The following is a 14,759-nucleotide window of genomic DNA, read 5'->3' as shown; positions in this document are numbered from 1 at the left end:
CCATACTAATGATCGTGAGCCAGCGGGTTCAGCTCCCAAACATGTGACTACTGTGTCAACCAATCACAGTGGTCTAGTGACTGGCCAATTTTTTATGCCCCTGGATGTACAGACACCATTAAAGTGATGCCAGGGCTGGATGGGAAGGGGTTAAGGCCTCATTCACACGGACGTTGAGGCTCGCAGTCTATGAATGGTCTATTGGGTTGATTTACTAAAGCCAATTAGACTGTGCACTTGGCAACGTGCAGTTGCACTGTGCAGGTGCAGATGCTCCAGAGCTTAGTAAATGAGGGGAGGCTTTGTTGACTTACATCATCCAATCATGTGCAAGCAAAAATGCAGTTTTTTTATTTTCCTGCCATGTGATTGGGTATTCTTTGCAAAGTGAAGCTTTACCTCATTTATAGTGTGCAACTGCACTTTGCAAAGTGCACAGTCTATTTGCCTTTAGTAAATCAACCCCTATGAGTTTATGTGGTTTGAGCTGCCAAGTGCTGTGTGCAGACAGCCCGTGTAAGCTTAAAGTGCTACCTTTAAAGAAAAGCTTTAATGGTTTTGGGTCTATGTGGCAGACCCAACCAAGACAGAGGCTTTTGGAGGGGACTGCAGGCTAGCCTCTTGCCTACTGACTATGTGCCCTTGCTTATAAGGAAACACTACTCTTTGGGAGGTGTGTGCCTGGGGTACCCTTGGAGTGGTCTTGCTTCGGATTCAAGTCTGTGCTTCCCCAAAATAAACAGACTCTGGGAACTGGAGGACACATATACATATTTGGGGTCACTAGGCCCAAACCAGCAATGACTAATTGTGTTAATATAATCAGCTCAAGCAACCTGGTGCTGGGGGCCACCTGATATAATCTATTTAAGGTGTTATGTGTTTAGTGTCTTTCTCCCATTGTGTGCATTCCCATTGTTAATTAGGTTAATTGAGTCATCTATTGCTTCTGTCTGTTGGCTAACTTGGCTAACTCTTAATGGCATTTGCCTTGTGTCAGCTCTACCTCGTTATCTAAACCATTGTGTGATGTTTTCAGTAAATATTTGGTTTTATTGTTCATGTGGTGACTGACCTACTTTTCAAGTGTATAAAAAGTGTATTTCAGTTCAATAAACAGTCATTCCTTTGGTTCTATCCTAACATCTTGTCTGTGTATGATGCTTTGGGAGAAGGAGGCACTGTTTGGCGGAAGGAAACACCCAAGGGGGGTGCCAAAGTAGATTCCGTAACAGTCTATATATATATATATATATATATATATATATATATATATATATATATATATATATATATACCGTGCTCAGCATAAATGAGTGCACCCGTTTTGAAAAGTAAGATTTCAATCAATATCTTAAAGAACACGAGAACAATTTCTATAATTTTGACAAAACTGAGTTTTATAGTACATTTGTTTAGCTCATTACATGAAAGTAAGGTTAATAATATAACTTAAATTACAAAATCTGAATTTTTACTCAAATTAGTTGATGCAAAAACGAATACACCCCACAACAAAAAATACTTCTAGTATTTTGTATGACCGCTATGATTTGAAAGGACAGCACCAAGTCTTCTAGGCATGGAATAAATGGAATAAACACGTTGGCGACAAATTGCAACATCTATCTTTTTCTATTCTTCAAGAACGACCTCTTTTAGAGCCTGGATGCTGGAGGGAGAGTGATGCTCAACTTGTCTCTTCAGAATTCCCCATAGGTGTTCTATTGGGTTCATATCAGGAGATATACTTGGCCACTGACTCACGTTCACCCTGTTCTTCTTCAGAAATGCAACAGTGGCCTTAGATGTGTGTTTTGGATCATTTTCATGTTGGAAAAGTGCATGACGACCAAGGGCACAGAGTGATGGTAGCATCTTCTCTTTCAATATAGAGCAGTACATCTGTGAATTCATGATACCATCAATGAAATGCAGCTCCCGACACCAGCAGCACTATTGCAGCCCCACAGAAGGATACTGCCACCACCATGTTTCACTGTAGGCACCATGCACTTTGTACTCCTCACCTTTGCAACACCATACAGTTTTGAAGCCAACAGTTCAAAAAACATTTATCTTGGTCTCATGACTCCAGAGTACAGAGTCAGTGTAGTCTTCTTCTTTTTCAGCATGGGCCCTGGAAAATTCTATCCAGGCTTTCTTGTGCATGCGATTTAGGAGAAGCTTCCTTCGTGGAGACACCTATGCACGCCATTCCTCTGCAGTGTACGCTGTATTGTGTCACGGGAAACAATCACCCCAGTTTGGCTTTCTACTTCTTTAGCTAACTGCAGTGAACTTGCATGGCAATTTTCTTTAACCCTTCTCATCAGAAGACACTCCTGTCGAGGTGTTAACTTCCTTGGACGACCGTCTCTGTGAGATGGTTGCAGTTCCATCTTTGTAAAAAATTTTTTATCACTTTTGCTACAGTATTCTGACTGATAAGTAAAGCTTTGCTGATCTTCTTGTAGCCTTCACCTTTCTCGTGTAAAGAAATTATTTTCTTTCCCAGGCCTTGTGACGGTCAGTGTTGCCAACCGCCAGTATTTTTGCTGGCAGCCAGTAAAAAACTTGCACTTTTCTCCTGCCAGTAAGACACCTTTCACACTGGGGCGTTTTTCAGGTATTTTTCAGGCGCTTTAGCGTTAAAAAAAGCGCCTGTAAAGCGCCTGAAAGAAGCCTCATCTGCAATCCCAATGTGAAAGCCCGAGTGCTTTCACACTGGGACGCTGCGCTGGCAGGGCATCAAAAAAAGTCCTGCAAGCAGCTTCTTTGCAGTGCTTTCATGTTTTTGCCACCAGGCTGGGTACGCCGATGGCCTAAGCCCTTTCCCACTGCCAGCGCCCGAAAAACATCTGAAAAACGCCCATGGGTCATTTGGGGGGTTTTGTGCCATCTGGGCATTCCATGGCCTCCAAAACTGTAATAGGCAGTGAGGAGTGAATTCAAAAATTTACACCCTTAGAAACCCTGAAGGCGGTGCTTGGTTTTCGGGGTCCCGTATGCGGCTAGGCTCCCAAAAAGTCTCACACATGTGCTATCCCCGTACTCAGGAGAAGCAACAGAATGTATGTTAGGGTGTAATTTCACATATTCCCATGGCATGTTTGAGCAATATATCATTTAGTGACAACATTGTGCAAAAAAAAAAAAAAAAATTGTTTTTTTCCTGCAACTTGTGTCACAATATAAAATATTCCATGGACTCGACATGCCTCTCAGCAAATAGCTTGGGGTGTCTACTTTCCAAAATGGGGTCATTTGGGGGGGGGGGTTTGAACTGTCCTGGCATTTTATGCACAACATTTAGAAGCTTATTTCACACATCACCCACTCTTCTAACCACTTGAAGACAAAACCCTTTCTGACACTTAAAGCAAAGGCCCTACAGATTAAAATGGTGGGTGTTTAATTTTATTTTTTTCCACACAGTATTTGCACAGCGATGTTTCAAACGCATTTTTTGGGGAAAAAACATACTTTTTTTAATTTTAATGCACTAAAACACACTATATTGCCCAAATGTTTGATGAAATAAAAAAGATGATCTTAGGCCGAGTACATGGATACCAAACATGACATGCTTTAAAATTGCGCACAAACGTGCAGTGGTGACAAACTATATACATTTTTAAAAGCTTTTAAAAGCCTTTACAGGTTACCACTTTAGATTTACAGAGGAGGTCTACTGCTAAAATTACTGCCCTCGATCTGACCTTCATGGTGACACCTCACATGCATGGTGCAAGCGCTGTTTACATTTGACGCCAGACCGACGCTTGCGTTCGCCTTTGCGCGAGAGCAGGGGGGGGCAGGGGTGCTTTTTTTTTTTTTCTTTATTATTTTTTTGCTTTTTTATCTTATTTTTAAACTATTCTTTTCATTTTTTTATGTTTTTAATCATTTTTATTGTTATCTCAGGGAATGTAAATATCCCCTATGATACCAATAGGTAGTGACAGGTACTCTTTTTTGAAAAAAATGGGGTTTATTAGACCCTAGAGCTCTCCTCTGCCCTCAAAGCATCTGACCACACCAAGATCAGTGTGATAAAATGCTTTCCCAATTTCCCAATGGCGCTGTTTACATCTGGCAAAATCTAAGTCATGAAATGCTCGTAGCTTCCGGTTTCTTAGGCCATAGAGATGATTGGAGCCATTCTGGTCTCTGATCAGCTCTATGGTCAGCTGGCCGAATCACCGGCTGCATTCTCAGGTTGTTCCCTGTTGGGACAGGAGAGCCAGAGAAAAACATGGAAGACGGTGGGAAGGGGGGACATTCCCTCCCACTGCTTGTAAAAGCAGTCTAGAGGCTAATTAGCCGCTAGGATTGCTTTTACATGAAAGTCGACCGCTGGCTGAAAAGAATGATACCAAGATGATACCTAAACCTGCAAGCATCATTCTGGTATAACCACTCAAAGTGCAGCAACATACCAGTACGTTGCTGGTCCTTGTTGGGCATATATTGTAATCTTTTTTTTCATGCAGCCTGTGGGCTGAACGAAAAAAAAAAGATTGATTGGTGGGTATGCCCACCATTAGAATACCTCCCTTCATCCACCCACTTCTAATGATGGGCATACATGCACCATTTATATATGCCGAAGCATAGGGGCATCCGCCCCAAAAGTTAGGAGCAAATCGCTCCTCCGTCCCTGCTGCTCCCATGCTTCGGCATATATCACCTCAGCGCTGGAGTCATGGCTTTATGTATCGTGGGAGCAAACGCTGTTGCTGTCAAGATAAATAAATCGGGCGCTGCAGCTGAATGGCGTACCTGAAGACAAAAAAATGGTTAACAATAAAACACAGTAAACAGTAAAGTATAAAAAATTGCATACCTGAAAAGCAAACATGATAAAACATAATAACAATAAAACATTGCAGAATAGAATACAGTAAAAAAAGAGCAGAACAATAGAGAGAGAATAGAGAGAGAGAGAACGATAAAACGACAACTAATTTTGCTTTTTTTATTTTATATATTTTTTTGTGTTTTTTTTTATACACTTTTTTTTGTAACCTTTATAACTGTAACCGGTTCCAGGTTCGGGTCTCTCAAAATGCGATGGCATCTTGGGAGACCCTGTGAAAGTGTGCCTAGTCTGTGCAATGCTCTACCCTACGCTAATACTCAACTAGTGTATAGTAGGGTTCAAAACATTCACCAATGCAAAGACCAGGATTGTCAGGACAGGAGGGACAATAATAGCGGGTGTCACGCCTATATCCGCGCTTGCTGCAGACACAACATCTTTTTTGGGGGGGTTCGTTGGGTAGGGGTACTCGGGAGGACATAAAGAAAATGCCTCTCATGCAGCCGACTGCATTTGGTTGGGGATGTGAATGAGGGAAGTACGGGCGCTGCAGAAGTGGTGGGTTCCCAATTAGGATTGGCGAATGCAGCAGGAAGGGCACTATGGGCACGACGGCCTGTGTTTGTCTTCTTGGTGGCAGCGGGACACTACTTGTGGTTGCCACCTCACCAGCTTGAACTACACTTATGGGACTCTCCACGTCACCAAGTGTTACTGCAGTGCTGGTTTGACCATGACCGGGGTGTACTAGGCTGCTGGTGCTTGCCAGTTCACCAAAACGCTACCAAAAAAACTGTTAGCGATCGCAGGGATCAGGCCTGATTCTGCTAACGCTGTAGTTATGTGTTTAGTGTTTTGTAAGTGACAGTGATCGATCGATACTGCACTTGGGTGGGCTGGGCTGGGCTGGGCAGAGGGGCAAAACGCAGGTGCTAGCAGGTATCTGGGCTGATCCCGCTAACACTGCGTTTTTGGGAGCCCTAAACTGCTGGGGACGCTAGAATAGCTCTGATCGGATCAGATATTGATCCGTTCAGATACTATACCACTAAGGGAGGTGTATGGTGCGTGCATGGGTGTTAGCGGTACTGGCGCTAACCTGACACTGCCTGGGGCGACGCAGACCCTATCTGACCCTAAAACCTAACTTATATCACCACTGGGCGATCAGGGGGCTAAACCTTCGTTAGGTAATAAACGGCGGGTGCCCTGACACAATAAAAAATAAACTAACTAACCAGCGTCACCCGTAACAGTTATACGGTGATCACTGGTGAAGGGGATAACTAGGGGGCAATCAAGGGGTTAAAACCTTTATTAGGTAGTATGTGGGGGTCCCTGACGCTATAAAACGCTGACGGTGAACCTATATATTTACCTCCCTAACTTGCGTCACCAGTGACACTAATACAGCGATCAGAAAAACGATCGCTTAGTGACATTACTGGCACAGGTACTCGTTGACGGCCCTCTGCTGCATGTATAGCCGTTGCAGCATTCCCAAAGTTGAGTTCCATCTGGTGGGCATGTCACAATTCAGGCGGATTACGGGCAGGTGGAGCACTGTGTATGACCGCCTGAAATGGCTACAGACTCTTCTGCCCTGCTTTAGTACATCTTGCAACTCTGGGTACGTACTTAGGAAACACTGCACCACCAAATTGAGGACATGTGCCAGGCATGACACATGTGTCAACTTTCAGTGTCTAAGGGCGGACAGGAGGTTTGAGCCATTATCTGACACCACCATTCCTGGCTCCAGCTGGCGTGGTGTGAACCACCCCTGGGCCTGTCCCTGCAGAGCTGCAAGAACCTCTGCTCCAGTGTGGTTCCTGTCCCCTAAACACGCCAGCTGAAGCACTGCATGGCACCTTTTAGCCTGACTCTGAGAATAGCCCTTTGAATGCTTAGGGGGTACCTGATGTTCATAGGACAATTCTACAGAGGAGGGCATGGAGGATGCGGGGGAGGAGGAGGGGGTAGAGCTCACAAGTCTGGCATCATCACTACCAGCTGTTTGGAGACGTGGGGGCACAATGAGTTGCAAGCAGCGTTACCCAGTGTGCTGTGAACTAAATATATCGTCCCTGCCCATGCTTGCTGGACCACATGTCAGCAGTAAGGTGGATTTTACGGCTGACTGCCTTGCCCAACGATGCCAGAACATTCCCTTCCACGTGATGGTAGAGAGATGGAATGACCTTACGTGAAAAGTAGTAGTGACTGGGAACCTGCCATTGTGGTACAGCACATTGTGCGAATTCACGGAAGGGGGCAGAATCCACCAGGCAGGAGTTGGAGAGCCAACAGCTTTGACAAGCTTGCATTCAGACGCTGGGCATGTGGGTGGCAGGGACTGTATTTTTTTTTCTGCTGCAGCAGATGGGATAGATAAATTTGTCAGCTAATCTACAGCTGGTGGTGTGCTGCTGGCAGATGTGCTGCTAGGACCTGGCACACCTTGTGCTATACCATCATCCCTGTCAGTGGAGGCTGCTGAAAGGTAATGACTCGATATCGCAGGGGCAGGCTGATGCGGGTAAGGAGGAGGGACAGATTTGTGCCCCTTTTGTGTGGCTTTTAGGTGCTCTTGCCAGCAGGCTGAGTGGTTGGACTTTAAAGCATGTTGTTAAGCATGTAGTACACAAATGGTTGGTGTTTTTGCTATGTTTGATGTGCCTGAGACACAGTTTGCAGATAGCAACACTGCGATCTGCTGCAGATGTGCTGAAAAGGGCCCAGACAGCTGAGCTTTGGGGAGTGGGCCAGGGGATAACAGCTGCAGAATGTGATGGAATAGGGTGGCTGCTCTCTACTCTTTATTGATGACGGCCTCCTTGGTGTTGTGCCGCCTCACCTTCAGTTTCCTACTCTGCTCCATCTGGCACCCAAGTCGCATCAGTGACCTCATCATCATCATCGTCATCATCTCCATCTTCTTCATCTTCATCATTACCACTGGAGACAACTTGGCAATACGCTGGGGCTTGGGGAACATGAATGCCAATTTGTCTACCAGTGTTCCTTCCTCTCTCTAGGCTCATGTTCCTGTCATCCTCAACCTCAGAACCAACATCTGAATCCAGTAAAGGCTGGGCATCATCAAGGAGCAAGTGGCTGACTCTGTGGTCAAATAACTCAGCTGACTCCTCAATGGCTGACTTTGGGGCTATGGCAGGAATAGATGTGGACAAGGAGGCAGGTTTATCCACTCTGGCAACTGCAGGGGACTGCACACTAGTCTCTGCTTGTGTGACAGCGGATGAGGAGGATGAGGAAGGTTTAGTAATCCAGTCTACCACCTTCTCTGCATGCTGTGGCTGGATAGCACGGGCAAACTCACTAAGCAGAGAAAATGATGCTCTGTCTGAGGACTGACCACCACGTCCACCTTTGCCTGTGGACACATTTGTTGCTGGCCCCCTTACAGTGCCAAAGGAACGTCTGCCTCTCCTTGTTGTCCTCCCAGACATTAATGGGAGGGAGGGGGTGGTGCTTATAAGCAAATGTAAAGAAGAAGTTTAAATCTGTACATAGATGCACTTTAATCATTGTAAAGAGGCGTTAATTTGAGTACCCACACTACACAGACACACTCCACGGATACACTATAATATACTGCAATATAATGCGCCAAACGTATAGTGACGCACAGAACTATATGGCATTAAACTGGCAGTAGTGCACACAAAACAATATGGCCTTAAACTGGCAGTAACGCACACAGAACTATATAGTGTTAAACTGGCAGTAATGCGCACACAAACTATATGGTGTTAACTGGCAGTAACGCAAGCAAAACGATATGGCGTTAAACTGGCAGTAACGCACACAAAACGATATGGGGTTAAACTGGCAGAAATACACACAAAACTATATGGCGTTAAACTGGCAGTAACACACACAGAAGTAAATGGCGTTAAACTGGAAGTAACGCAATCAAATAAACGGTGTTCAACCGTCACTACACTGACACTATCTGTCCCTACTCTAGCTATACACTAATGTCAAAATTACTGACACTATCTCACTACACTACACTGAAACTATATGGGCGTTCCCTACTCTACACTAATGTATGTATGAATGACACGGTCTCAATACACTACAGTGAAACTATCTGAGCTGTCCCTACTCTAGCTGCACACTATGCAAAGCTGAATGATGGTCCTCCTCACTACACTCACACTTTCCCTAGACTAACACTAAACTAATATTCTACACTGACAATTGAAGCAAAATAGCAGAGTATAGCACACTAACTAATAGCACTGAACTGAGCCCTGTTCTATCTCTCTCCACGCCGAAATCACACTGAAAATGGCTACCATTGAAAGAATACTTTTATACTGTGGGGGGGGAATGAGGGCTTGCAATGCACTGTTCAGTGCCGCAATGCGTTGTGGTCGGTTTGGTGGGCCGAACAAATGATCCAACGACCCATTTGTTCGGCTATTCGCCGAACGTCCGAATAATGAAAGTTCGGCCCGAACTTATGCTTGGGGCGAACCGTTCGCCCACCCCTAATCACCACCACTACAGGGCAGTGTTGCCTCTGCCTGCCGCATGTACTGATCCTGACCTGTTTGTTGTCCACATGTGTTCCTGCTGCCTGAACTGACCCATCTGCACATTTGACTGACTATGTTCCTGCGAGACCACAGTCCCAGCCATCCTCTGTGGATAACTGCAATCCTGGAACCATAGGAACTCATTGGTTCTGCCTTCTTCTGCCTCCTGCATTTTCTGGCCAGTGAACATGGCATTCCTAGAGGCAGTCACATAGCAGTAGGCCTAGTCTAGAGAGGAATGGGGACTGCTTTAGGTGACGCTACACTAAGCTATATTCCCTGACCACCTGTATAGAGACATCCGTTACAATACATTGCTTTTGATACAATTGATTTGTTTGACACACAAGATACAATGTCCGGTACATATAATCAGTACAAACAGTGAAAAAGTCTCACACATGTGGTATCGCCATACTCGGTTGAAGCAGCAGAATGTGTATTAGGTTGTAGTTCTAAGTACACCAATGCTATGTGTGGAAAAGATCTTTTTAAATTGACAACTTTGTGTAAAAACAAAGGTTTTTTAATTTTCTTTCTGCAGTTTCCAACAGCTTGTAGCAAAAAAAATGAAGTCTTCGAAAGACTTGCCATACTTCTTCTAAAAATATTGTGAGGTGTTTACTCTCCAAAATGTGGCTGTTTATACTGTCCTGGTGCCAAAGGGTCTCCAAAATTGTGATAGGTAGTTGAAATTAGATGTGTCATTTTTGCCCCTAGAAAGCCTGAAGATGCTCCTTGGATTTCTGGCCTCTCTATGTGATTAGGCTGTGAAAAAGTCTCACACATGTGGTATCACCACACTTGGAAGGAGTAGCAGAATTTGTTTTGGGGTGTAATTGTATATATGCCTATGCTGTAAGTTAGAAATATCTTATTATTTGACAACTTTGTGTAAAAAAAATACATTTTCCTTCCACATTTTTCAAAAACTTGTAGTGAAAAAATTAAGTCTTCAAAGACTCACAATGCTTCTTAGAAAATACCTTGTGATGTTTTATTTCCAAAATGTAGGTGTTTCTCCTGTCCTGGCACTTCAGGGACCCAAGAAATATCATATGTAGTCAGGAAATTAGATGTGTAAATTATGCTCTTTGAAAGCCCAAAGGATTTTGGGCCCCTCTATGTATCTAGGTTGTAAAAAAAGTCTCACACATGTAGTATCCCCATACTCAGGAGGCAAAGCAAAATGTGTTTCGGGGTGTAATTGTAAGTATTCCTATGCTTTGTGGAAAAAAAAAAAACATATTTAATTTAATTTCTTAATTTTCCAAACAACTTTGACAAAAAATGACAACTTCAAAAAACTCACCATGTCTTGTACTAAATACCTTGGAATTTTTACTTTCCAGAAAGGGGTCATTCTGAGGGTAGTTGTGCTGCCCTTTCATTTTAGGGCCTCAAGAAATGAGATAGGCAGCCAATACATAGGAACTGATCAATTTTTAAATATATATACCATAGTTGGTAGATGCTAAAACTTTCACACATACTAAATAATATAAACTGATTTGGGTTATAAGAAATGTAGCAGAATACATTTTGCCTAAATTTATGAAGATAGAATATGCATCTGCAAATTTTTATACCAAAAACTAAGAAAAACATTTTTTTTAATGTTTTTGGACTTTTTCCCTTTATATAGCAAAAAATAAAAAAAAAAACCCAGTGGTGATTAAATACTAACAAAATAAAGTTTTATATGTCTCAAAAAAAGATACAAATTCCATCTGGGTACAGTGTTGCATGACTGCTGTTCCAAGTGTGACAGCACTGAAATCTAAAAAATGGCCTGGACAGGAAGGGGGTAAAAAAGTTTGGTCCTGAAGTGGTTAAGAGCCAGCCCACATGCAGTGTGCAGGAAAAGGGCTCTTGGGAGATGTAGTTCTGAAAACATGCCGATATTAATAGAGACTGAGCTTGCAGCAGCTACCCCTGCAAGAATTTTTCAAGCTTGGTGATGTCAAAGGGAGTAATAAAAGCTGTCTCTCACTACAAAGGAAAGGCTGGGACATAATCTAGAGGGAGAGGTGCATAATTCGTTGCAGAAGCATGCTTGTATTCCAAAGCACTTGTATATCAAAGTGAATTTCCCCATAAGAAATAATGAAAACTCAAATGATTCGTTCCACAACCATTTATTCATATGTCCTTCAGTTTATAGTCAATATAAAAAGATTATAGCAATGTGATCAGGTTGTGTAACCATAAAATGTCCATCCACAAATAGCAGCCTCCACAAGGGGATTAGGCCTCATGCACACGAGACGCTGTTAAACGCGTGTTCAGAGGCAGTTGGACACTTTTTTCAACTGCCCCTGAACTCATTCAATGTTATCCTATGTGTCCATGTACACAGTCTCGTTTTTTGGCGTTTTTAGGCAGTTGCGTTTAACCTCATTTTTCCAGAAGCAAAAAAATGGGTTCAGACACAAAAGTTTTCCTCGTTTCAGACGCCAAACGCGGCTAAACACGGCTAAACGCCGGTACCACGTTTAGCCGCATTTGCGTTTATAAGTGTTTTTAAAGGAACCCTATTTTTTGGACCAGACAACACAGAAATATGATGGTAAACTGCAGCAGAGAATGACATTTTGTGACCCAACTTTTGGGCCCCATATCTAGGAACCCCAAATTTGGATATTTTGTAGTGCTAGTTCCACTGTCTTTGCACACCAAATTTGGGGTTCCTAGCACCAAGTGGCCCCGAGATATGGGGCCCCAAAGTCAGGCCAGAAAATGTAATTTTCTGCTGCAGAAGTGCTTGCAATTTGGTGTGCTAACACAGTGGAATTAACACTACAACATATCCAAATTTGGGGTTCCTAGCACCAAGTGGCCCCAAGATACAGGGCCCCAAAGTTGGGTCGCAAAATGTCAAGCACTTTTCTGCTGCAGAGGATGACATTTTGTGACCTGACTTTGGGGCCCCATACCTTGGGGCCACATAGTGCTAGGAACCCCAAATTTGGTGTGCTAACACAGTGGAATTAACACTACAGCATATCCATATTTGGGGTTCCTAGCACCAAGTGGCCCTGAGATACGGGGCCCCAAAGTTGGGTTACAAAATGTCATTCTCTGCTCTGCAGATGCTTCTAGACGTAAATGCGGTAAGATGCGCTTAAACGCAAAACGGGCCTTTCTAAATGCCGGTTTCAGCTTTTAAAAACATGTGTTCAGCAGAGTTTGCACCGGCGTCTCCTGTGCATGAAGCGAAGCAAAATCCAGGAGGAGCTACAGAGTATAAAAGAGAAGAGAGGCGTCTCTGAGTGTAGCAATATGTTGCTAAATGTTATACCTTCATTAAATGTAACCATATTGCTAGAGGTGCCTACTTGTATATCAAGACATCGCTTGTATATCAAGTTAGAATTTATTTAAAAATTTTGCTTGTCTTGCAAAACTCTCTCAAACCAAGTTACTCTCAAACCAAGGTTTTACTGTATACTGTTATTATTACCTATAATTTATTTTTGAACTTTTTTTTTCTTATTTTTTTTCTTTTATAATGCTGTATGGGTTTGTTTTTTGTTTGTTTGTAATGTCAATAAAATAATAAAAAGACAAAATAATAACTCCAATGTGGCGCCACTTTTTCAAATGTTTTATTAAAAAGAAAAATCAAATAAGCAATCGTGAAACAAAATTAATATTTTGCCTGCCCAGGACTGGGCAGCACAGATCCAAACATAAAAAAAAGCAGTTTTATTATTAAATCAGAAATCCATTTTGTATTTTCTTTTCTTCCCATAAATAAAATTGTCAACATTTAGAATAAGGTGAAATTATGACTGAAAAAAAAAAATAGAATAACTTCATGACTCAGCACAGATAGAAATTATTTTCTTGCTGTAAAAATAAAACATAAGGAAAAAAAAACATTTGGCAGTATTTTACACATCCTATGTATAACTAAAAAAATGTGCTACAATTAATATAAAATGCCTTTACTATAAAGTAAGCTACGCCTTTAATTTCTATACACAAAAGAAAATTGTAAAGATGTCTTTAGCACAGTCCTAAACCACATGATAAATCTACTTACAACTATTCAACAAATTACATTTTTCTTTATTTTTTATCACCTTGTATTTTCAGATTTTTTTTTGTATATTTGCACAATTTATTTAGGTATTTGTCACTGCCCCCCTTATACAAACCAGTATTTGTTTTTGGTGGGGGTGGGGAAATATCAAATATACAATATTCACAAACCTCTTTACATATGCCCAGATGAACTCTGAAAGGGAAGTCCCCCTCTCACAGACCATTCATCTTCATGCTTTCCGTAACAAATAAGGAGGCGGTAAGAGGTGTCCATTTTGATCTCTACAAGTTACGGGGGTTTGGCTGCTTGCTTTCACCAAGTACACGTCTGCAAACAAAGCCGCTTTTCAGAGGCTTAAGAAGAAACAACCACTTAAGTCTGCTTGTCTTGGTGACCATGCCATTCTTGTTCTATATGTCCAGTGCTTTTAGACTCTCTGAAATGTCCATTCCTTCAGCCTTCATTTGCAAGTACGTCTGTGGTTCTAGGTGAGGTAGAGTGGCTTGTCCCCTTGCAGAGAACTGAAATAAACAAGCAAAAATCTTAGAAACCTAAAAAAAAAAAGTTTTTAAATGCAGATCACCTGGATAGATATTTGGGGTTTCGATAGATACTGGAGAGTTAAAGCCCAGGTGAAATCACAGAACGTTCAGAGTGCCAAATTCCTAAATATGATGATTTCAGAGGGAGTTTCGTTCAGAAATACATTCATTTTTTTATTTTCATTTTTTTGCCCTCAATGAAAATGCTGCTTTCTACTCTACTACTTTAGTGCTCTATAATGGCAGAGCTAAGACATACCATAGATTATGCAATCTATGCACAGTCAGTGTTAATGGGGGAATCCTTCCCGCAGTGTTATTGTGTTCCACTGACGGGGAGCCTTTCCTGCCTACAGAACACAATTCGTGCCTGCGGCAGTAATTATTTGGGAAAAACCCGATAGGCTGGCTGTACACAAATCGATCAAAAGATCGACTTGTGTACAACCAGGGTGCCAAAACATGGATTAACCACCTGCCGACCGCATCACTTAGATATACAGCGGCAAGGCGGCCCTGCTGTACCAGATTATTATTATTCAGGATTTATATAGCGCCAACAGTTTGCGCATCGCTTTACAATATAAAGGGAGACAATACACCAAGAGTACAATTCAGTTAGAAGGACCCTGCTCCTGCGAGCTTAAAATCTAAGAGGTACGTGATTCGGCACTTCCGGGTAGGGGGCGTGCACGTGCGCCGCCGGTGGCCTGTCCGTGCTGTGATTAAACACAACAGATGCTGATCAGCAGGTACCGGCCTATAGATCA

At 42.6% G+C, this 14,759-nt stretch overlaps 1 protein-coding gene across 3 annotated transcripts in view; it reads right to left on the bottom strand.

Annotated features, from left to right (window-relative positions):
- Positions 1-12,982: 12,982 nt before the first annotated feature.
- TOX2 (TOX high mobility group box family member 2) overlaps positions 12,983-14,759 on the bottom strand; it is a 194,684-nt gene continuing 192,907 nt past the window's right edge. For all 3 annotated transcript variants that reach the window (XM_073606337.1, XM_073606335.1, XM_073606336.1), the window contains one exon: positions 12,983-13,968. In XM_073606337.1, the coding sequence (XP_073462438.1) occupies positions 13,932-13,968 (37 nt within the window). In that variant the 3' untranslated portion in view covers positions 12,983-13,931. The remainder of the gene's footprint in view (positions 13,969-14,759) is intronic.

The sequence above is a fragment of the Aquarana catesbeiana genome, linkage group LG12 (genome assembly GCF_042186555.1).
Source record: "Aquarana catesbeiana isolate 2022-GZ linkage group LG12, ASM4218655v1, whole genome shotgun sequence".
In the NCBI taxonomy this organism is placed as follows: domain Eukaryota; kingdom Metazoa; phylum Chordata; class Amphibia; order Anura; family Ranidae; genus Aquarana; species Aquarana catesbeiana.
The sequence above is the reverse complement of the archived record's forward strand: the minus strand, read 5'-3'. Positions and strand labels throughout refer to the sequence as shown.